The 24,750-nt window shown below is 38.9% G+C and overlaps 1 protein-coding gene across 4 annotated transcripts in view; it reads left to right on the top strand.

Moving 5' to 3' along the window:
- LRRK1 (leucine rich repeat kinase 1) overlaps window positions 1–24,750 on the top strand; it is a 174,837-nt gene that overhangs the window by 105,492 nt on the left and 44,595 nt on the right. For all 4 annotated transcript variants that reach the window (XM_043989261.1, XM_043989258.1, XM_043989260.1 and 1 more), the window contains 10 exons: window positions 4,317–4,446; window positions 5,305–5,417; window positions 6,192–6,406; window positions 8,925–9,089; window positions 10,603–10,775; window positions 12,616–12,736; window positions 13,676–13,835; window positions 17,127–17,403; window positions 20,846–21,017; window positions 23,584–23,747. In XM_043989261.1, the coding sequence (XP_043845196.1) occupies window positions 4,317–4,446; window positions 5,305–5,417; window positions 6,192–6,406; window positions 8,925–9,089; window positions 10,603–10,775; window positions 12,616–12,736; window positions 13,676–13,835; window positions 17,127–17,403; window positions 20,846–21,017; window positions 23,584–23,747 (1,690 nt within the window). The remainder of the gene's footprint in view (window positions 1–4,316; window positions 4,447–5,304; window positions 5,418–6,191; window positions 6,407–8,924; window positions 9,090–10,602; window positions 10,776–12,615; window positions 12,737–13,675; window positions 13,836–17,126; window positions 17,404–20,845; window positions 21,018–23,583; window positions 23,748–24,750) is intronic.

Here is a 24,750-nt window from a genome sequence, read left to right on the forward strand (position 1 = left end):
CTGTAGAAGGATTGAAGGGAAAAAAACAATGTCTTGTGTGTCTTCCATCTGACTCAACCAGGGCAACTGCAAACCTGTCTTTGTGAGATGGGTGGCATTTTTTGAGCAACCAGCTTTGAATAGATTTAGGGTTAAATGTAAAAGTCAACCCAAAAACCCATTATAGTGGCACCTGGGAGAAAACATAGGGGAGTTGCAGAAATCTTTATAGAAAAGCTCTTAATGGGATGATTTTGTAGTTTTTGTGATACGTGATGTAAATACAAGTTAAAAAACATGGTGTCTGGTTGTCTTTTGTTTAAAAAGACCATTTCTATTTCCCCTTAACATTTTAGGGAATAATTACTATATATGATGAATTTTATATTTGAAACTATCATATTCATTGATATCCATAATTATTGTCTAGAGTTAAATTAATCTCAGAGACCATTTAGCCCAAATTCCTCATTTTACAACTGAAGAAATTGAATCCTAGAGAGATTAAATGACTTGTATGAGTTCATAAAGGTAGTAAGCATCAGAGGTGAATTTTGAACCCATGGCCTTTGATCCTGGAGCCAGTACTTTCTCCACTGTACCATTCATTATCAGATGATGGTAAAAGGGTGCTTAGAATCTGTAAAGTTCAGGAATATTTTATAGTAAGGTATTTGGTATATTTAGAAGTCAAATCATGAAATAGAATCATCATATCCATTCATCAGAGAAAGCTTTTGGATCCTTTCTCAGAAAAATTTTTTTAAAAAAAGAAAAGAAAAGAAAAAAAGAAAAATGTTTTTAAATGCACAAATAAGATATATAGGATTACAAAGGAATTTGTAGGGAAATGTTGAAATACAGTTTTCAAAAATACTTTTTTAAAGTTCCTGGAACCCAAATTAAGATCCTGTGGTATAAAGGATTTGGACCTCATGGATTTGAAATCACAAAACCTAAGTTTCCAGATGTGCCACTATCTGTGTGACATGGACAAATCGCTTATCCTTTCGGGGTCTCAGTTTTCACATCTGTGAAATTAAGGGCTTAAACTTGATGAACTCAGAGGCTTCTTCTGGCTCTGATGCTATGATCCCGAAAGTATCTATCATAGGGTTGTTGTTCATCCTTCATTTTCAAAGAGGACCAATGACATGGATGATGTCTTGACTTGTGCATGAATTGAATTTAATTGAGGCAGTTGCACTTTCTGCATCATCAAAGTTCAGTGGCAAAATGGTAGATGGCCTTGGCATCTTTAGTGTCTGATCAAGCTCTAAGCACTCCAGAAACCATCTTCAATCTCCTTCATGGCCATTGGAACAAATTATTCTTATCCATCTATTCCATCAGGGGAAGTCAACCCAAATGCTTGCACATGCTTGCAGTAGACACCGCCTTAACTCATCAATGGGTTTGAGACCTGTCAGGTACCTTCAACCTAGTTAGCCATCTGCCTAGAAAGATGGCCACTACACATGCTACAGCTTCTTGGACCCATAGGTGAGAATCAGGTGAGAGGTGGAGAGCAAAGGTGGATTCAGAACCCTGAAAAGTGCTCAGCAAACCTTCACACAAGAAGTACTAGTCCTCCCAATACATATTGGAGAGAGTAAACAAATTTTCTCAATGGTGCCATTGTAGAGATTGTGAGATAAGAGTGATTGGTTACAGAAAAGGGAGATATAATATATTTGGTCTGACTCCTCCATTGTTCACATGTTGAATCTGGCCCATTAGTTGACAATATAGATGTCTTTCTTAGCATGTGATAAGAGTAAGGAGCCAGGGTTATAATTCAGCAATGAGATTTGTGCTACCTTTGCTCCTCAGAGCAGAAATATATCTCTCTTGCTAATAAACAGTGATACCTCCCTCAAAGGTTGATCATGAGAAGCTCACAAGAAGAAAAGGGGGACCTCTTTGTGGATAAGTCAACCAAATACAAATGAGATCAGTAAGAAGATCTGGGAAAATATCCTAGAAAATAAACTGAGTCCAGTAGGTATCTGTTTGTTTAAAGGAACAAAGGAAAAACATGACCCAATTTCCTGGGAAGAATTCTTTGGAGGGTACATAGACTGGTAATTTCAGGTTACAACTGGCAATCAGGAGGCCCCTGAATTTAAATGATTTTTTAAAATTATTATTAAGTGGAAGTATGATCAAGTGAATAGAGGGCTAACTTTGGGGTCAAGAAGACCGGGGGGAAAGGGGGGGTCGTCTTATCTCTGACACATGTGACCATGAGCAAGTAATTTAACCTCTTGGTGCCCCACCACCAGACAACACTCTAAAATTATAGTAACTGATGAATTCCTGAATCAGTTGAAGGAGTTTTCTCAGGAACTTTTGCTCCTTCCAACCATGAAATCACAGAATTGGACATTTTTTTTTTTACTATGTATAGGAAAACTTAGACTTACCAATTGTGGGGAAAAGAAGACTACTGCCTAGAAAAGCTACTGCTTTCAGTAGTTGTCCTCCCAAACTATTTATCCCTGGAATAGGAATGATTTACCAAAGATAACTTGTGTGCAGATGGGTAATAAAATTCAGGGTAATTTTATGCACATACAAGTGGTCATATTCGTGCAGTGGACTCATCCAAAAATAATTTTGGATGGCTGTTTTTACGGTAAAATTCAAGCCAGCAGAGTCATAAATAACTTATGAATAAATAATTACAGTTCATAAATACCTCGAGCTGTGTTCTACACAACAGGCATTTTTCCACGTTGAGGTAGAAGATGTATGACGGGGCGTAACTGATGTTTGCCATAGCAGCTTCTGAATGCATCTATTGGCTATTGAGATTTATTCTTTCAATACAGATTCAGTAGGTATTCAACACTACAATAAAACTTTGAAATTGAAACGTGAGGACACAAAGTGTCAAAGAGAACTGACTTTTTCTTGAAAGAAGAATCTAGGTTTCTTTTCTCTAGAAAAAGTGAATGAATACAGCTGACTAAAGAATTTCATCCCCTTTCATCTGTTCTTAAAAGCACTTACTGAGCATTTCCTCATGGAACTAGGATCTTGTGCAAAAGTATCTTTAAAGGTAGCATTCTTCATTATTGTATCGGGAGCTCCTGAGAAGAGTTTTATTCCAAATGCAACTTAACTGGAATTTCAAAGGAGTGAATTTTTGGTATTCCTTTACCTTCTCTCACAAAACATTCTCTGAGGTGAAGGTACCACATTACTGCTGAAAGGAAGCTGTCTCTAAGGAGAAAAGAAGAATTGCTTCAACTTTTTAAAAAAGAAAATGCTGGCTTATCTTTAAGGGCCATGCCAAGAGGGATACAAGCAAGAGAACTACACTGCATTCTGTTTATCATGGGCTTACTGAGCTGAAAAGAATCTCAAGGAGTCTTTACTTTTTTTTTTTCCTTCTTGGAAGAATAAAGGCAAATTCAAAAATTCTGCCGAAATTCAAGCCTGTGATTCTCATAAATGTAGGTTTAAGAACTGAGGACCAAGAGCTTTGAGATGCATTACATTCCGAAATAATACTAGTTACGTGACCACAGGACATTTTATTTTATGGCAGCCACATAATGTTCCCAATGGGTGATGTAATGTTCAGCATGGGGGATCCTAGTGTGAAAATCTCCTTCAGCAAAATATATACAACCCATCAGTGACTTAATAGATGTCTTAGGGTTTTACCTGATGTACAAAGATCTTAAGTGACTTTCATAGCATCACTCAGCTGATAAATGTCATAAGTGACATTTGAACCTAGTGATTCTTGACTCTAAATCTAATACTTTATTCACTATGTCATAGTGCCTTGTAATTGGTGGCATTAATATTAATTAATAATAATTATTATATTACAATCATAATTAAGTATTAATTTTTTTATTTTTTTGTTTTTGTGGGGCAATGAGGGTTAAGTGACTTGCCCAGGGTCACACAGCCAGTAAATGCCAAGTGTCTGAGACCGGATTTGAACTCAGGTCCTCCTGAATCCAGGGCCAGTGCTTTATCCACTGCGCCACCTAGCTGCCCCCTAAGTATTAATTTTTAAAACCCCTGACCTAAAGGGAAGTCTTGCTAAGGAATCTTCCTCTACCAATGTGGAGTATCACCTGTTCTGCAATTTAGATTCCCAGGGTTGCCTACAACACAGAGATTAAGTGATTTGCCCAGGGTCACATAGCCATTGAGTGTCAGAGGCTAGACTTGAACTCAAGGCTTCCTGACACTAAGGTCAGTTCTCTATCTCCTGAGACAGGAGCTAGCTTTTCTTATGAAATCATCACTGGGTAATATTTTGACACAATGTTATTTTAATTTTTATAATCATCTCTACCATTCTCTTTTAGGTTCTGGGCTGGAATTTCCAGCCTTTCTTAGTGAATCCTTAGAAGTCCTGTGCCTGAATGACAATCAACTTGACATGGTCCCACAATCTGTCTGCCTACTGAAAGGTTTATCAGAACTCTACTTAGGAAAGTAAGTACAGATTGGGTAAAGCTGTATGATGCCTGCCCAATGACTTGCACATCCAATGTTGCTGCCTGAATCAGCAAACCTCCCCTGCTCTGTGGTGTCTTGTGATTGCATAAATCAAAAATAAAAGCAGTTCCGTCAACTGAAATAATCATGAGTTTTTACACATTAAGTTGGATTATTTGAGATGGTTTTGTTTTTTGGAAAAGATATCATTTTGTCAATTTTAGCCCTTTCTCCCCCATCTGAAGGTTTTATGAGGATTATTAGCCATTACATGAGCGTTTGCAAAATTCTTCACATTTCAAAGTATACTTGGCACTTTAAATTTACTGCATCTATATTTGGACTGCAAAGAATTTTGTAAACTTTCTTTTAATGACTAATAATAATCCTCAATGCTTCCTTCAAATGGGAGAGAAAAAGCTAAAATTTATAACTGTTATCCTTTCCTCCTTAAAGAAATAAAAGGAGCCAACATAATTTAAGTATGATTAATAAAAATACAAAATTTGTTCACTGCTCATGACCTTCCAATAACACATTTCTGTAATCTTTCATGGTAGTAAAATTAGAGGAAAATGAAACTTTAGAGGAACACAGTTCTGAGACCCAAGGTTCCTAGAGGAAAGAATTTCCATCTCTCTTACTGATTTTTCCAAAAGGAAAGACTTTAAAATAAGCAATGGAACACTAGAAAAATAGAACAAAGATTCAGTGCTTATGATGGAAACTGGAAACTTTAAATGGCAATGAATAAGACATAATCTTTATCCAGTGGTCATCCCAGCATTGGTTATTTTGTGTGTGTGTGTGTGTGTGTGTGTGTGTGTGTGTGTGTGTGTGTGTGTGTATTTTCAGTAATCCAGGTCTCCGAGAGCTTCCTCAAGAACTTGGACAGTTAGCTAATCTTTGGCAGCTAGATATAGAAGACCTGAATATCAGCAACATCCCTGCAGAGATCCAGAAAGAAGGTAGGCAACCTACTGCCCATGTTATGACTACATTACCTCCTTAAAAAAAAAAAAGGATTCCCCAATTAATAAGGAGTACAAAGCAATTGTATAACAGATATTCATTTAACTCATTACTCCACTGGAGATCTGATCTCATCAATAGGATTGCTTCCTCCAGTCATTCACCCATCCATAGCTATGCCTTTCTATTCTGTGCCCCTTTTGTCTGTGTTTTCCTCTGAGTCTACTAACAGGGGTCCGTCCACCCATCATTCATGGAGTACCTTCCTCACTTCCAGGTATTCAGTAGTTGACAGCAAACTCTACTTTATTTATATAAATTTCATACATATTCGTATATATACATACATATATACATATATGTATGTACATACACATATATACATATACATGTTTATATACATCATTCAAAAATTTAAGAACCTTAAGAATTTTTTATTCTGGTTGTAAATTAATATAATTTTGACCATAAACACAATGTTAATCATATGTGAGGAAAATTTGTTTCTTTTTTTTGTGATTCATTGAAGATTTTCACTCATATAGGTCATCAGTGTTGTGACTTCTTTCCTACTCAACCCTTTTCTCAATGGGTATCATATCCATGTTTGTGTTCAGTGAAAATTTTCCTTGTGAAGTCTCCCCGCCTCCCCGCCCCCACCAAACTCTGCAGTAGAATTTGAGAGTAGTGTTTGGATGCTTGTGAGCATGTGTATTTGTTAGTCATCTGTTATATTGATTTCTCCCTTCTTATGATTTTTTTTTGTATAGGCCCCAAAACTATATTAGCTTACTTGAGAGCTCAACTTCGGAAAGCAGAAAAATGCAAGCTAATGAAAATGATTATTGTGGGTCCTCCACGACAGGGCAAGTCAACTCTCTTAGAGATTTTACAAACTGGGAGACCTCCACAGATGATGCACAGTGATGCCACTATCAGGACCACCAAATGGGAGCTACAAAAACCACCTGGAATGAAAGCAAAGGTCAATAATGGTTAGAGTTAAAAGTTCATTTGGGTGGGAGGGAATGTCTCACTTGGTTCTCTTCACCAACACAGCAGTGTTATCCTTAAACACAGATTTAGATACTGCCAATGAGTCCCATGACACTCATTCCATTACATGCTTTGGTCAAATGGAATTGTTCTCAAAGCAAATAACTTTCTTAAAGCTCTCACTATATGTGAAGCTGAAATTTAGGCAGTGAAATATCAAATATCTGCCTGCATTATTATTTTTCAGGTTCTGTTTAAGACCTGACCTTGGGAGTGTATGTTAGTCATCAAATTCTATATACATTTTCTTTTTCTTTTTTTTTTTTTTTTGCAGGGCAATGAGGGTTAAATGACTTGCCCAGGGTCACACAGCTAGTTAAGTGTCAAGTGTCTGAGGCTGGATTTGAACTCAGGTCCTCCTGAATCCAAGACCAGTGCTTTATCTACTGTACCACCTAGATGCCCCCGGAGATAATCTTAGATTTTCAATGTAATGAAGGTCAAAAGAGCTTTTCTCAATACCAAAACTTTTTAATATGTATTATATAGTATTACTTTGTATGCATTGCATGTATATTTACATGTGTTGTATGTATGTGTGCATGCATACATGTGGGTACACACACATGCATGTGTGTGTGTACACATATGCATGCATACACTACCAAGTGTAATCGAGAATTGTTTTGTCCTGAGAATAACAGTGTAGGGAAGTTAGATTTCTCTAATAGAGCTAATAGAGAAGTAATAATGATAATGGTAACTGACATTTCTATAGCACTTACCATGTGCCAGGCATCATGCTCAGCACTTTACAATTATTATTTCATGTGATCTTCATAACAACTCTGGAAGATAGGTAGTTATTTTACTCATTTTATAGATGAGGAAACTGAAGCAAACAGAGGCTAAAGTGACTTGCCCAGGGTCACACAGCTAGTAAATGTCTGAGGCTAGATTTGAACTCATGTTTTCCTGGAGTGAAAATAATGTTTTTGTACATTGTCCTGGGTATCGTCACACTTCTGTTCATCTGGATCCCAAGGCTCCCAATCATCATGAAAAACCTTGGGTATCTTGATGTACACATGTCATGGGAATTTTCCAAAAGTCATCCTCCCCCAGAACATTCTCCAATGAATCATTCCATGGCAGAAAGAAGCCTTCCTTTATGTGGAGTCCTTCACTTAAAATTGCTTCAGGGTTAGAGGAAATCTAGTTCAAGCAATTAGGCATTTAAACTGGATTTAAGTTCTGACAAGGACACAGAGTCTAATCCTCACAAGAACAGAGTTCTATCACTGAGGGTCAAAACAGTCAAAACATTTTTCCCTTGCTAATTAACATTGAGCCTGCCCCCCCCCCCACCCAGAGTAGCCAAGACATAAGCCTTAGCTAATTAGTATCAGAAAAGGACTTTGCAGTTTTCTGATGAAAGGAAGTTGTTTTTTCCCCTAATATAACCACATTTTGGATTCAGTCATTAACAATTACTTAATGCCATTATTATTCCTTTAACTGTGATTAAGAATTATTGGTCTTGAGGGCCCATTACTGGGTTACTCTCATTTAGAGTTTCCCTTGCCCTTTTCTGTCACAAAAATGAAGCCTCCTCCCGTTTAATTAGAGGAAAAATCATGAATGCTTGAATAAACTGAACAGCTTGTTTCTTATAAAGCTGTGCTTGGCATTACATTGACCTTTGAAACATGATGGCCTCTTAGTTGGTTGTATAAAGGTAGAGACTCAGACTATGTCTTTGAGAATTAATAGAGAGTATTGTGAGTCAGGATCTCTTTCTACAATCAGGGTGCCAGATACATAAATCTGGCCTGGGAAGCAAAAGCTGGAACTTCTCAATACAATTCATTTTCATGTGTGGAAACCCCAGTCGCCTATTGTTCATCTAGGTCATCCAGCAAGCCCCCTTGCTTTTTACCCTCATTGTGTTAGCAAAGGTTTTAGGAATCCCCAGTAGGTGGTGTTCACTGGCCTGCAAAGTTTGGAAACCAGAGTCTCCTCCAGTCTTGCTTCCCTGTGAGGTTAAACCTCAGTGACTGAGTGCTGAAAAATGATCTCAGCAATGGGATTTCCTCCAGCTGAGTTTCTCAGAACCATTTTCAGCTGAGAACTAAATTTAACAATCCTCTCGAATCTGCCCCAGACCAAGATCAATATAAGCTCCCACCGTCCCTTTGTGGTTGCCAGTGTTGTACATAGCAGAGATCCTCCATCCTTGTGAGGAAGAAAAGTGTTGCAGGAATCTACTGGAAGCCCACCAGTAAAAATCCCATCTCTCTCATCACCAGGATGAGCGGCTGGGCCCTTTTCCCACCCACTGATTACTGATTTCTGAGAGGAACAAAGGGAACATTGAAACTTTTTTAATGTCTTTTTTTTTTTCCTAAGCACCCAAATCTTGGCTAATAAGTTCACCATGATCTTTTTGGGATTTACTGAAACAGTTTGTAAAAATGGCTTTTTTGTTATTGTTGTTGTTCAAGTAGGTTGATTCTGTGGAGTTCAATGTTTGGGATATTGGCGGCCCAGCCAGCATGTCCACAGTCAATCAGTGTTTCTTCACAGACAAAGCCTTGTATGTGGTTGTTTGGAACTTAGCACTAGGGGAAGAGGCTGTCGCAAACCTTCAGTTTTGGTTGTTGAATATTGAGGTAAGAAGCCACCACCATTTTCCTTCTTTCTTAGGAATCAAGAGTATAAAATGGGACTCTTGTCATTTCTCTTAGACCAGTGTCCATTCACTTCGAAAGCTATTTAGATTTGGGATGGCCTGGGTAGATGACCTCAGAAATAGAACAACTAAGTCTTGCTGTTATTCAGTTAAAGCTTTTGTGTATCCATTCAATACACGAAGAGGAAAGGAATAAGCATTACCAGCTGTGTGTTGAGCACTGTTTTAAACCCTTTACAAATGTTTTCCTATTTGATTCTCACACCAACCCTCTGAGGCAGATGCTATTATCATCCCCATTTTCAATGGAGGCAAGCAGAAGTTAAGTGACTTGCCCTGGTCATAGCTAGTAAGTATCTGAGGCTGGATTAGAATTCAGGTCTTCCTGACTGAAGGCCCAACATTCTATCCACTTTGCCATCTGGCTGGACCCATCCAGGTGATGTAATCTAAGGATATTATAATAGCAGACACTTATATGAGCTTTAAGGTTTGCAAACAAACATATGTTATCTCATGTGTCCCTCACAACAACCCCATTTTACAGAGGAGGAAATAAAGGCTTATAAAGATTAAGTGACTTGCCTGTGGTTATATAGCTAGTAGTTTATCAAGAGATAGGATTTGAACCCAAGTCTCTTTTTGACTCCACATTCAAGGGTCTTGCCTCCTTGCCTCTCCAATGGCTACCCCTGTGAGTCTCTATCTGTCCATGTACCATCTTGTCTATGACTCATCATAAGCATTTCTTTTGGAAGGCCTCTATTAATGTTACATGCTCCATTAGCTATCACTTAGAATACAGCAAGACCCAAAAGGACATAAGAGATAAATTTTGATGAGAGAAAAAATCAGAAAAGATCTCAAATATGGGATGCAGACCTGGGTGGAGCAGCATCCAGTTGAAGGGGGCCTCGGGTCATGTAGTAAACCATGATTGAGGCGCTACATCACAACTCTAAAAGCAAGGCAGAATCCCTCCCCACTTTGCAGAGGTGGGACACTGTGGATGTGGAATATCAAGACATTTCCTACCCCCTCATACTGTTGTTGTAGCTAACTGGACATTTATTTTTGAACATCACTTTATGCTAATGAGCTTTTGTTTTGGTTTTTTGGTTTTTTTGGTGAGGCAGTTGGGGTTAAGTGACTTGCCCAGGGTCACACAGCTAGTAAGTGTTAAGTGTCTGAGGCCAGATTTGAACTCAGGTCCTCCTGACTCCAGGGCCGGTGCTCTATCCACTGCGCCACCTAGCTGCCCCTGCTAATGAGCTTTTAAAAGAGATGTTTTAAGCCACAGGTCTTCACAACTGAGAATTTATAAACAAGTCACAGATCCTAAGAATTATGGACATACCCAGGAATTTAGTTGTTTTCTTCAAGCTGTTCATTTGCCATTTCCTAAGTTTTTTTGTTTGGGGTTTTTTGTTTTGTGTTTGTTTTGTGTCTGGGTACATAAAAGGTAACACACACCTTTGGTTTTTCCCTTGCAGGCAAAGGCCCCCAACTCAGTAGTGCTAGTGGTAGGAACACACCTGGACTTAATTGAGACTAAATTTCGTGTTGAAAGGATTGCTACGCTGAGAGCATATGTGCTGGCGCTTTGTCGATCTCCCTCCGGATCGAGAGCCACTGGTTTTCCAGATATCACCTTCAAACATTTACAGTGAGTATCCCTTGTCTTGTTCAGTGTCTGTTGCGCCATCGTGTCCCTGGGTAGTAACTGAATGCAGGTATTCACTGACCATCTCCCAGGTTTGAATCTTGTTAATTGGTCCTTTCTGCTCCATGTAAGGGCACTCTTCATCCAGCAACTCACCTGGGCTCTGCACAGTCTCTTGCTCTTTCTCTAGTGCTAAACCTATCTTCCCACAGAGCCTTGTTGAACAGAGATTCTTAGCCATTTTTTGTGTCATGGACCCCTTTGGTAGCCTGATGAAACCTACAGACCCATTTTTTTTTTAAAGACATAAAGGATACCAAAGGTTAGTGAAAATAAAGATGTAATTTCCCCCCCCTCATCTAAGTTCATGGACCTCCTAAAATCTATCCACAGACCCCAGATTAAGAATCCCTGTTCTCAAGGGCAGACAGTCAAGCCAGCCTAGAGTCTCTGACCTTAGTCAAGGAAGGAAAGGCATACAGGGCCAGAGTTTGCCCTGCAATAAGAGGACTGTGGGGACCCTCCTTTGTGCTCTATCAATTTGTCTATTAAAGTGGCTATCACTGTTCAGGATTCAGGGATGGCCAGGACAGTGATACACCTTCGCCAGGCTACTCCTGGGGCTTCCAGGAACCCCACTTCACTGAATGGAAATCCAAGATAGACATTGCACCGTGAACAATCACCTTGTCTTGTTAGGGAGTCTTTGTGGAACAACACAGAAAGTGCCTTATCACTGCTGATACCTGAGGCTCATTCCACTGACCATTGATGAAAGCATATTTTACCCTAGGCTTCTGATACAAATCAAACTCCTTAAAATTTCTCTTCCCACCTCCTTCCCCTTCCCTCCTCCCCACACATTTTTTTTCCCCTGAGGGGAAAAGGATTTAGTGAGAATGTGTCTTAGTGGTGGGGGGAGCTATACAGCCCCATTTCATGAAATAAACTATTAAAACTATATTGTGCAGGAAAGGCAGCTGGGTGGGTATGCCTGATTTGGAGCAAGCAGGTTCTTCCTGAATGTCTGGGGTTACTTTTTTTTCTTTTCCCACATGGAAACATTTCTTGACTTGTAAAGGCTATAAGTTTTTCTTGGAGTCCTTGAGAACAAAAGTCCATTTCATCTAAACTCCTGAGTCACATGAGAGGAGTCAGAGGAACAGGATTAGTGCCTTTTTAAAAATCAAGTCACTCCCCTCCTCCCTGCCCTGTTTACAAAAAAAAAAAAATCACCTAACTAAACTAAAAATCAATTAAACATTAAGGTAAACAAAGGCCTATTGGCCAGCAGTCTCCTCTCTGCAAGCTTGGATTCCTTTTGCAATAATAATATCAGGAGGTGACAGCCTCCTTTTGGTGAGGAGGATGACTTGGGCCCCCTTCAGGAAATCCCAGGCCCCTGTCTCCTAGGATAAAATAGATTCTGTGTTGGCCGGAGAAGCATTGGCAACTGCTTCCACCTCTCCCTAATGACGATTCCCTGCTTAGACTGTACCACATTCTTGGCACAGTCCCCAATTCCCTGCTGTAGATTTTCCTACTATGGAATTGAGTTCCATTTACTTGCAGTACACGTTGACTGAATAGAGAATATGGGCTCTGGTTTTTGATGGGTCATCTCTCCCCACCCCAGGCCTCCATGTTCCTCTCTTTTTCCCTCCCCTTTTCCCCCCTCCCCCACCTTCTCTTCCCACATAGGGAAAAGTTCCCTCCAGGTCAAGTAATCGAGACTATCCAGTGCCTTGTTAAGGAACAAAGCCATGGAAATAATAATGCACTGAGGAGTTTAGTCTTCCTTATGAGTAAACGTTACTCCTTTTTTTCCCCTTTCCATTTGCAGTGAACTCTCTTGTAAAAGTCTGGAAGGTCATGAAGGACTCCGCCAGCTGATTTTTCATGTTACGTGTAACATGAAGGATACTGGCAGCACCATTGGCTCTCAGAAACTTGCAGGGAGACTGGTGGGTATTTCTCATCTCATAAAAAAGATCTTGTCCTGCCTGGTTCCTGTTTGTTTGGAGATTTGCACATTTACATTTTCTTGGCTATAAAATAATGTGTGGCATGTCACTTTCCTTACATCTCCATTGGTTCCTGGGGGGGGGGGCAGTGTCAGAGAGTCAAAAAGGGAAAACATGTTTAGGGGAAAGTGTACTGATCAAATAGAGCTTCTATAAAGTCATAGGTGTTAGAACTGAGAAGGGTGTCAAGACATCATTCCATTCATGCCCCCCCCCCCCTTTCACTTCAGGTAGGGAGGTTCACCATTTTCATCACCATCACCTCCCACTTGATAAATGGGGCAATCTGCTCTATGAAATGCCCCTTTTGTTTGGGGCTTGTTTAAATTTACAATTGGAAAAAAATTAAATGGGCTGAAATAGTTACATGTTGAATTTGTTATATATCTAAAAAGAAAAGCAGAGTCTACTTGGTGGAAAGTTGTGGTTTCATTTATAATCCTAGCCTTCTGTTCTGCAGAGTATGTGGAAATGCTCATTTTGTTTACTGTCTGTTAAGTTCGAAATAAAAATAAATAAATAAAATGCCCACTATGTTCTAGGCACTGTGCTAAGTGCCAGGGATACAAAAAGAGGCAAAAGACAGGTCCTGTCTCCAAGGAGTTTACAATCTAATGGTGGAAACAACATGCAAACAAATATATACACAGTAAATTATATACAGGATAAATAGGAAATAATTAACAGGCACTAGCAGAAGGCATTAGAAGGCACTAGAATTAAGAGAGATTGGGGGGATGAGGGAGGCCCAGAGAGGTAGCGATTTGTCTAAGGTCCCATAGTCACTATGCAGCTGCACTATGCAGCAAAATTAATTGGAAGTGGTATATGTTTCCCACAGTAACTTGGCAAGGCTTTTTTGTCTGACCTAATTCACAGATACCAAGGAGTTACCTCAGTCTCCAAGAAGCAGTTATAGCTGAGCAACAGAGACGAAATCAGACAGATGATGTCCAGTATCTGACAGATAAACAGATAGAGCAAATAGTAGAACAAACCCCAGGAAATGACATCAACGACTATGAAGACTTACAGTCTGGTAGGCCATGGAATTGTGTACTAAAATCTTAGAGAAAGTAACTGATGAAATGCTGTGACTGGGAAGAGGTGGGAGGGGAAATGTGAGGCTGTAATAGAAGAAGGGGAGTGTCCTAAGAAGAAGGTGGAACTTCCTGTTATTGCACTTCAGAAAAAACAGAATGATTTAGTAGGGGAATTATAGTTTGACCTTCAGTAGGAATGGGAAAATTTTAAAAAGTGGGCCAATGGCACTGTCTGATAATATAATTAAAAACCCACTGTAGTCTAAGAGAGAGGTAATGAAATAATTGACAATAATAATAATCAGCTGTTATATACATAGGGTGTGCAAAGCTTTTTGCAAATATCTAATTTTATCCTCACAACCACCCTTATTATCCCCATTTTACATATGAGGAAACGGAGGTAGATAGGTTAAGTGATTTGCCTATGGTCACACAGCTAGTAAATATCTGAAGCCCAGTTTGAATTCATGTCTTCCTGACTCCTGGTCAAGGTTTCTGTCCACTATGGCAGAAGAGAGGCGGCATGGTTCAGTGGATCAAGAGCTGTCTGTAAAGTCAGGAAAAGGTAGGTTGAGGATAAATACTGACTTTGTGTTCATCTCTCAATGCTCTAGATAGTTCTCTAAGACTTCAGTTGTAGACCAGGTGAAGATGAACAGTAGAAAAAAAAATTTCATCACTAGGAGTTATTTCTCTACACCAATGAAATTATATGTCTATTCCCCCCCCCAAAAAAAATTGTAGGAGGTTTGTGGAATAAAAAGATGAAAATAAAGCAATCTCTGCTCTTTATCAGCTTTTAGCCTAATGAAAATATCCATGTTTGTGTGTCTAATACAAGACAGACTGGAGTAGGGCAAAGAAAAGATTGAGACAAAGAGCTCTAGGAAAATTTGTAGAGGAAGCTCATTTTCAGATACAGGAATCCAGGAAGCCTTTTTTTTTTTAATTAATAAAGTATTTTTTTTTCCGTTACATGTAGATAGTTCTCAACTTTTGTTTATACAAGCTTTACAATTTCAGATTTTTCTCCCTCCCTCCCCCCTCCCTTAGACAGCAGGTAATCTGATATAGGTTTTATATATATATATATATATATATATATATATATATATACATATATACACATAATAACATTAAACATATTTCTGCATTAGTCATGTTATAAGAGAAAAAATCAGAGCAATGATGAAAAACCTCAAAATAGAAAAAACCAACAGCATCAAAAACAAAAGAAATAGTATGGTTCATTCAGCATCTATACTCTGCAGTTCTTTTTTTTTTTTTCTTGGATTTGGAGATCCTCTTCCATCACAAGTTCCCTGGAACTCTTCTGTGCCATTGCATTGGTGAGAAGAATATAGTCCATCACAGTAGATCAACACTCAATGTTGATGATACTGTGTACAATGTTCTTCTGGTTCTGCTCATCTCACTCATCATCAGCTCATGTAAGACCCTCCAGGTTTCTCTGAACTCCTCCTGCTCATCATTTCTTACAGCGCAATAGTATTCCATTGTATTCATATACCACAACTTGTCCAGCCATTCCCCAATTGATGGGCATCCCCTCAACTTCCAATTCCTTGCCACCACGTAAAGAGCAGCTATAAATATTTTTGTACATGTGGGTTCCTTTCCCTTTTCCATGCTTTCTTTGGGAAAAAGACCCAAAAGTGGTATTGCTGGGTCAAAGGGTATGCACAGCTTTATCGCCCTTTGGGCATAATCAGGAAGCCTTTTTTGAAGAGATATCTGAGTTCAGGCTTAAAGGAAGAAAAGTCTGGAAGTAGGCAAATAGAAGATGCTGTATTCCAGGCATGAAGGAAAGTCTATGCAGATGGATGGAGTGAGGAAGTATAGGATGAGTTCAGGGAGCAGCTAGTAGTCCAGTTTGACTGGATTATATAGTAGGAGAATAGTGTAAAATAAGATGGGAAAGGTAAATGGGAGCTATATTATGGGGGCACGTATATGCCAGGTCAAGGAGATTTTGTCTTACAGATAATAGAGAGTAGCTAGAAGTTTTTGAGCAGGCTACTGACATGGCCAAACTGGTGCATCAGGAGAATTATTTTGGCACCTGTGTAAAGAATGAATTGGATAAGGAAGAAACTAGTGTCAGGTAGAACAGTTGGTTGTCATAGTAATCAGGGTAATAACAGGAGGGGTAGAGGAGGGTGTGATGTCCTTGTGGAGGTTGAGTAGACAGGACTAGGCAAGTGGTTGAATGTGGGTTTTGAAAGAGAGAAAAGAGTGAAAGACAACTTCAAGGATTTGAGCCTCATTGATTGGTAGTACTATCAACAGAGATTAAAAAGTTGAAAGGAAGGGCACCTATAGAGGGAAAGATGGTGAATCATTCTTGGACATGTTGAGTTTGAGGAGTCAGTGGTACATCCAAGTAGAAATGTTCATCAAGCAATTGCATATGTGAATTTTGAGTTTGGGGGTAGGGTGGAAATTGGGGTTAAATATAATGATTTGAGAGTTATCTGGATAGTCATCAAAGTCATAAGAATGAATGAAATCATCAAGGGAGAGATTTTAGGGAGAAAACAGCTAAAGACAGGGCCTTCATTTTTTCATTTAACAAATATTTACTAAGCGTCTACTATATACCTGACATTGTATACCCAGTATACAGGTATGCCTAACTATATATCTGACACAGGCAAGATCAAAACCATCCTTCTCCTTTAAAAAAAAAAAAAGCTTACATTCTATTGAGGGGAAACCTTGAAAGATACCCACACTTGGAGTCAAAAGGAAGTTCTCAAACCAGTGATAAAGATGGAGGAGTGATCAGGTAGATAGTACAATAATTAGGGGAGAACATTACCATAGCCAGCATCTGCAGCCAAGAAAAAGCATCTAGAAGGGAGCGGGTGGTCAGCAGGGTCATATGGTACAGAGAGGTCAAGGGAAATAAGGACTAAGAGAAAGCCATTGAATCTAGTAAATAAAAGATCATTGGTAACTTGGAAGAGAGCGGTTTCAGTAGAAATAGCAGTCACACTGAAGGAGGTTGAGTGAGTGTGGAGGAAATGGAAGCTTCACAGTCAGCATGTTTACCTGAAGGGGAAAGGATATAAGCCAACAGCTTGATGGGACAGTAGGGCCAAGGGAAGGATTTTTTAGGATAGGATACCTAAGTATAGTTGTGGGCAACAGGGAAAAAATCAACAGAGAGACACCCCCTCCCCAAAGCTTTTCCTAGATCCCCTACCACTGTAATTCCTCTAATATTGGTATTTGGTTGTCCTATGTCTTTCTTGGATTAGCTATCAGCTTCCTCATAGAAACAGGAACGCTCTTACATTTCCCGGACACAAGCCATGGACTTAGAAACCTCTACTTTCTTGATCCAATCTGGTTATCAGAATGTCTGCAACGGATTTTTAACATTAAGAGCTCCAAGTCAGTGGCCAAGAATGGAGTGATTCGAGCAGAGGATCTCCGGATGCTGTTAGTTGGAACAGGCTTCACTGAACAAACAGAAGAACAATATTTTCAGTTTCTAGCCAAATTTGAAATTGCCTTGCCAGTTGCCAATGACAGGTAAGTTGATTTGGTATTTGGAAGTTACTAACCAGGAGGGTGACAAAGAACAATTAAAACCATGTGTTGGGGATAGGAGTAGTCCACTGGTCTTTTAACAGTGATTTCTGATAGATGATAATAATAATAGCTAGCATTCATACAGTAATGTAATGTTTGCAAAGCCCTTCCTTTCAATTTCCTAATTTCTTTTGATGGTACCACCAATCATTCAGGTTCAAATTCTTGGAATAATCTTTTACTCTTTCCTCCAAAATTTAACTTTGCAAATATCTCATTTCATCCTCACAACAATGCTTGGAGGCAAGTGCTGTTATTTTCCCCATTTTACAGATGAGGAAACCCAGGCAGACAAAGGGTAAGTGACTTGCCCAAGATCACATATGTAGTAGGCATATGAGGCAGGATTTGAACTCAGATCTTCCTGATTCCAGGTCCAGTGGTCTGTCCATTGCGGCTTCTAGCTCACTATTTTCTTGGTTGTCCTGTTCAGGACACTCTCTGGTTTTGTCAGTGTCCTTCCTAAAATGTGGTAGCCAAAGTTGAACATGATACTTGTGTTCCAATAGAACACAGTAGAGTATAGCAGGCTTATCTCTCCTGTATTCTAGATACAAGATCTCTCTTTTTACTACATAGAATAACATTAGTCTTTTTGACCGTCGCATGCCACCGTTGACTTCTATTGAATAGGCTGACTCCCAGATCTATTTCATTTGAGTTATGATCCAGACATACTTCTCCCACCTTGTACTTGGGAAATTGATTTTTTAACCCAAGTACAGTACCTTTTGTTTGTCTTTTTAAAATTGTATCTTTTTAGATTAAATCCAGTATTTTAGCCTGCCAAGATCTAAGTGGAGCCTGACTCTGTCAACTAGCATGTTAGCTTTCTTTGCCAGATTTGTGTCATCCTCCAATTGATGTATACCCTTCTCCATGCTACTGATAAAACTACAAACCTGTACACAGTCTGCACAATACATTAGGGAAGAGGAAATGTGAAGGGATACTAGTCAGATAATTCAGTCATTGAGGCTTAAGATGATAAGAGGTCAGAACAAGAGAAGTGGCTTAGTATTATGATCACTCTCTCCAAGCATTTGAAACGTTGCCACATGAAGATGGATTAGACTTGTTCCACCCAACTCTCAAGGGGGGAAACTAGGAGCAATAAAGATAATTCAAGTTTTATGTAAAGAATGAGATTTTTTTTATTACTAGAGAGATCCAAAAGTGAATGGAACAGACTCAAGAGGCAGTGAGTTCCTTCTCAAAGAAGGCTGGGTGACCATTTGTTGAGGGTGTTATTGAGGGGGGATCCCTGTTTAAGTATCAGCTTACTTGGATATCCTCTGAGATCCCATGATTCTATGCAGTTGGAAGGCCACCTTAATTGGAATCAGAAGACATGGGTTTGAATTCAGCCCTACTACCTACTCTGTGCAAGACCTCGGACAAGTTAGTCTGCCACTCTGGGTCTCTGTTTCCTCATCCCTAAAATGGAGGGAGAAGAAATAGATGAGCTCTGATGAGCCCTTTCCAGCTCTGATCCCCTAGGGTGGTAATAGTAGAACTGGAAAGGAGGAGAGATGGATATGAAAGGATCGATAGGACTGGGTGATTGATTGGATGTGAAGGGCAGGGGAGAGGGAAGAGACAAAGACCTTCCTTAATATCTCTTCCAGCTCTAAATTCTATTATTTTCCCAGAAGATATCATTGTCCATCATATTTCATTGACCTTCCAATTGCCTACATTTCTGGAATGGTTTTTTAGAAATCTTCCAAGGCTAATTTATTAGCTAAACAACAGGTTGCCTATTAGCTTTATGGCATGAAACTGCTACATTGCAGCTTGCTGTTATGTCTCAAGTTTTCAGAGGTCAGATTGCTCCAAATCAAAGATTTATATCATCTTAGTTTATATAATATGTTTGAAAACTTATGGTTGTTTTTTTCCTGCTACACCAAAGGTGGTTTCAGACAGGAGCTAATTTACCTTGTAACATACTTTAGGGAATATCTCATAAGAGGTTCTGTAACCTCATGATGGGTATGATGTTGAAATGGAACTTCTTGAACTTTGATCAATCTTAAACCTTACAGTGTTTTTTTAAGGATTCATCATTTCCGCCTATGAGAGCAAAATTCAAGCCTCTTATTGTTGAAATTGCTATTATCTAGACATTACAAAGATGTATTGTCTCTCCATCATAAGCTCCTTTTGTCGAATCATTTCAGTTGTGTCCACTCTGACCCCATTTGGGGTTTTCTTGGCAAAGATACAGGAGTGGTTTGTCATTTCCTTCTCCAGTTCATTTTACAGATGAGGAAACTGAGGCAAACAGGCTTAAGCGACTTGCCTAGGGTCACATAGCTGTCTGGGGTTGTCTTTGAACTCAGAAAGATGAGTTGTCCTGACTCCAGGCCTGGTGCTCTAGCCACTGTGCCACCTAGCTGCCCTGTACACTCCTAGAGGGCATCTTATGCTTTCTCAGCCTTTTATAACGTAGTCTCACACACAGACACATAACGAATGATATCTTTGCAGCAGAGGTCCTTAAGGAAACAAAGTTTTCAAACACGATCATCACAAAATGATGAAGATAAAATGACATAAATTCCTTATTGACACATCGCAGTGTTTTCATTATGAGCATGTATTTTCTCAGGTTAAAAAAAAACAAAAACTTTTTACAGACCTAATCTTGCTGTTAGGACACATAAATTTGTCCTAAGTGACTAAAACAATGTTGTTTTAAAGGAAAAAATATTAGCTGCTACTGTCTGTCCTGAGTGATTTTTATATTTTTTCTCAAACACTCATAGCTCTATTTATTTCTGACCCTCAGAGAATTGAGAGCTAGAAATGGCATTGAAGGTGATTTAGTCCACCCTCCTCATTTTACAAATAGGAAAACTGAGGCACAAGAAAGTGAAATGATTTTCCCAAGCTCAGACAAAGTATAAGTGTCAAAACTAAGATTTGAACCTCTGTCTTCTAGTCCCAAATCAGGGCAATTTCTATTACTGTATACCAAGACTCCTCTGCTGCTTTTATTACAGCTTCATTGGCATTAAAAAATTCTTTCATCTCTAATCAATCTTAATGTCATATCTGATCATGGTTTTCTAACCACAAATGCCTTCAGAATCCATTTTCTTCACATCACATTACTCTTACATGATGAATTTGTATAGTAGAATCATTTATTTTCACTTGGAAATGAAAAACAAGGAATGTAGTTGCTTCTCAGGAGGTTGGGCTTTATTACAAATAATAAAATTCCAGTCTCCATGATAGATGATGCCTTTTGAACCTACACAAAACCTCGATGTCTAAAGTACAGCATACTCTTGAAACCAAGCTGTTAACTAGAGTCAAAGCTACTGCAAAGAATTGGCTAAAAATTTGATCTATCACATTTGATTTGTTTCAGTTACCTCTTACCACATCTTCTTCCGGCCAAGCCAGGTTTAGATACCCATGGCTTGAGGCACCAGGCTGCGAACACGATTCAGAGGGTGTTTAAAATGAGTTTTGTGCCCGTTGGCTTCTGGCAAAGGTTTATAGCTCGGATGTTAATTAGTTTGGCAGAAATGGATCTCCAGGTAAGTTGGTGTCCATCTAGAATAGAACATAAGGCAAGACTGAAGTTGTTGCATTGATGTTGCTGTGGTCTTAGTTTGCTGCTTTCCATTTTGAAAGTGCCCCCCTTTTTTGACTTGATAAGGACTCTCTCTGCCTTTGTAGATGTGAAGCAGGTGCTTTACTATGGTGGTTACTTTTCTTTCCTACTGGTGTAATTCATTTGGATAACTTCCATAAATTCCAAATCTACTGCCCATTGTCATTCCTTTAGTCTGGATGGTTCATTCAGAACCCAGGATTTAGTCTATTAAGAGTAAGCTACTCCTAATAGTCACAAAGAACTGTTGTGGGTATATTTAGTGCTATTAAAAAGAATGATAGTTGTCAATTCAAGTTAATTTGATGAAAGATAATGGTCATTACATTTCTCCATGCAACACTAGTTGTTGAGTAATTCACATTACCATTAGCATTTTACTTCCTAGTATAAATGTGCTATTAAATTGTACTATCATGGTACAGTTTTCTTTCCTTCAGGGGTCACTTCAAGGTAAGTTCCACCCACTGACCCACCATTCTTTCCTGAAAAAGTTTTTTTTTTACCCCTTCTAATATCTAAACCCAGATATATGTACTTTTCCTGTATTTTGAATCTAATCAGTAGAAAGAGGTGCTTTGTGATCTTCCAGGCTTGCTGAAGCATGAAGAAAATGAGTACAAGAGCTAAGCATGAAGATCATAAATTTTAACACGTACCTTAACAGTGGGAGAAATGATCCATTTTTAATGCCAAGAGGGTAGACTGATTAAAAGAACTCGATGTGAAAGAACACATCTCTCCAGGCTTTTCCACATGGGCAATGATTCTTAAATAAAGCTGACCTAATTTCAGACTCCTCTTTTCATAGTTCCTGTCCCACTTTAGACTATTTAGATTATAGGCTCTGTGAGAACATGACCTGGATCTGATTTAATCCTTGCCCAAAGCAACCAGTTTGGTCAACCATGATGGTCAGGGGCTTCAAGTTCATGCCATATGAAGATCAGTGGAAAGAACAGAGGATGTTTAAGATGGAGAAGAGAAGACTCAGGAACTGTGATAAATGTCCTCAAATATTTAAAAGACAGTTGTGTGGAAGAAATATTAAGCTTGTACTGTTTGGCCCCAGGGAGTCAGAGCAATGCATGGGAGATGCAAAGAGCAAAATTTAGTCTTTATGTCATGAAATAAATCTTACTAGACATATCAAATGGGCTCCCTCAAGAAGTCATAGATTCTCCCTTACTGGACATCTTTTTTTTATATATAAATAAAAATGTTTATTACTTAAAAAAAAACAACTCTATGGCATTACTTCACATCCACCAAATTGTAAAAGATGGGGAAATCCAGTTTTTAAAAGGCTATGGTAAGACAGACAAGTTAACTCACTACTAGAGGAATTATGAATTGGTCTAATTTTTCTGGAAATGAATTTACAATTGTTCAATAAAAGTTACCAAAATACTTGTATCCTTTGATCCAGAGATCCCACTACTTGGTCTTTGCAAAAGAAATTAATGATAGCAAGGGAAGACAAAACATTCAGATACACAAAAATATCCACAACAGCATTTATAAAAACAAATATCTAGAAACGATCTATGTGTTTAGCAGTCAGGAAATGGATAAACAAACCGGGGTATATGAATATAATGTATTATTGTTGCCCCACAATGGATAATGAATATAAATCAACTAACTAGTATTTGTCCTTCTTAAAATGTGGAGTCTGCACTTGAATGCTCCAGACATGGCATAACCAGACAGGCCTTACTGGACATCTTAAAGAAAATATTGGATTAGCATTTGTTGGGCATACTGGGATTCTTCTTTCCATGTGAGTTTGACTAGATGCTTTTTGACTTCTTTTCCAACTCTAATAGTAGTCACTTAATAATTTGGGGGGGGGGGGCAGGGCAATGAGGGTTAAGTGACTTGCCCCGGGTCACAGAGCTAGTAAGTGTCAAGTGTCTGAGGCCAGATTTGAACTCAGGTCCTCCTGAATCCAGGGCCAGTGCTTTATCCACTGTGCCACCTAGCTGCCCCTAATAAATTTTTATTTAAATGAATTGAATTGAATGTGGAACTATATGGATCTATGACCAAAACACATCTAGAAACAGCTACAAAACAAAGATACATTTTTGTGGTATACAGACCTTCAGTGGGGAAAGTAGCAGGAAGTTGGACCTAATATATTCAGTAAGTTATAGGCCTTAATTTAAAACTCAAACATTGGGCATCTAGGTGGCGCAGTGGATAGAGCACCGGCCCTGGAGTCAGGAGGACCTGAGTTCAAATCCGGCCTCAGACACTTAACACTTACTAGCTCTGTGACCTTGGGCAAGTCACTTAACCCCAATTGCCTCACCAAAAACAAACAAACAAACAAAAAACCCTCAAACATTGGTTATTGACAACCATCAGCAACACCAGCAAGACCTAATATGGAAGTGTATTGCCCTACCGGCTTAAGACAAAAAGTTCTCTTTGTAACTTGGGGATAAAATTACAAAGGTGTGTCATTTTTCTACATTTTTCAGCTTTTTGAAAACAAGAAGAATACCAAAAGCAGGAACAGAAAAGTAACCATTTACAGTTTTATGGGCAGCCAGAGAAACCGCTGTAGCACATTTAGAGTGAAAAGAAACCAGACCATATACTGGCAAGAAGGTCTCCTGGTCACATTTGATGGGGGCTATCTCAGGTAATATTTTAATGTAACCCAACATTGTTTTGGGTCAAGTTTAGGTAACATTATGGGAGTAACTAAATGTTGCAGGTAAAATATTAAAATTCTTTGTGCCGAGATTCTACAGTCATTAACTTTAAATCCTAAGTTCTACTGTTTTGGAATGTAGGTTCTACTGGCCAAATAGAAATTTGAGGGCATCCAACTTAAAAATGTACAAGACTTCCCCACACCCTATGGACCTTTTCAATAGACATTCCCTGGCCCAGAGTAAAGGGGGATGGGAGGAGTCATGTATTATAAAAATATAGAAAAGGCTTAAAGTGGAGAAACAAATAATAAACCTATTTCCCTGCTTGTGCCAATCTTTATGCCATTTGACTATGCCTCGGAATTCAAAAGAGCATGGCTCAGAGTCAGAATTTGAGAGTTGGAAGGGACTTCAAAGGTTATCCATCTCATCTATTCCATACCCAGTAGGAATCCCTACTATAACATACCTAATAAATGGTCTCCTGACCCCTTCTTGAAAGCTTCCAGTGAATAACATTGGAAGCAGCCCATTCTACTATTAGACAGTTCTGATTATTAGGTGAGGTTGAAAGGATATGAGATTGGAAGGACTTGGGTCTAGAGACAGGATCCACCTCTCCCCCCCCCAAAAAAAATAAAAAGAAGGAAAGTTGGCCATTAAAGCATTTTTTTATAGAAGAGAATAGACTTTTTCTGACATGAAACCTGTTTGCCACCCATTGTTCCTTGTTCTGCCTTCTGGGGTCTAAAAGAACAAATCTAATCCCTCTTTTGCATGATAGCAACAGTTCTTCAAATCTTGGAAGATGGCTATCCTGTATTCACTGAGGCTTCTCTTCCTCAACCTTAAAATGCCCAGTTCCTAAAAAAAATAAATTAATTAATTAAATGCCCAGTTCCTTCAGGCAATCTTCCTACCAAGGCCTTTGATCATTTTGTTTACCTTCCTCTGAATGTTCTTCAGGCTTATCAGTGTCCCGAAACT

Source organism: Dromiciops gliroides, chromosome 2 (genome assembly GCF_019393635.1).
Source record: "Dromiciops gliroides isolate mDroGli1 chromosome 2, mDroGli1.pri, whole genome shotgun sequence".
NCBI lineage: Eukaryota > Metazoa > Chordata > Mammalia > Microbiotheria > Microbiotheriidae > Dromiciops > Dromiciops gliroides.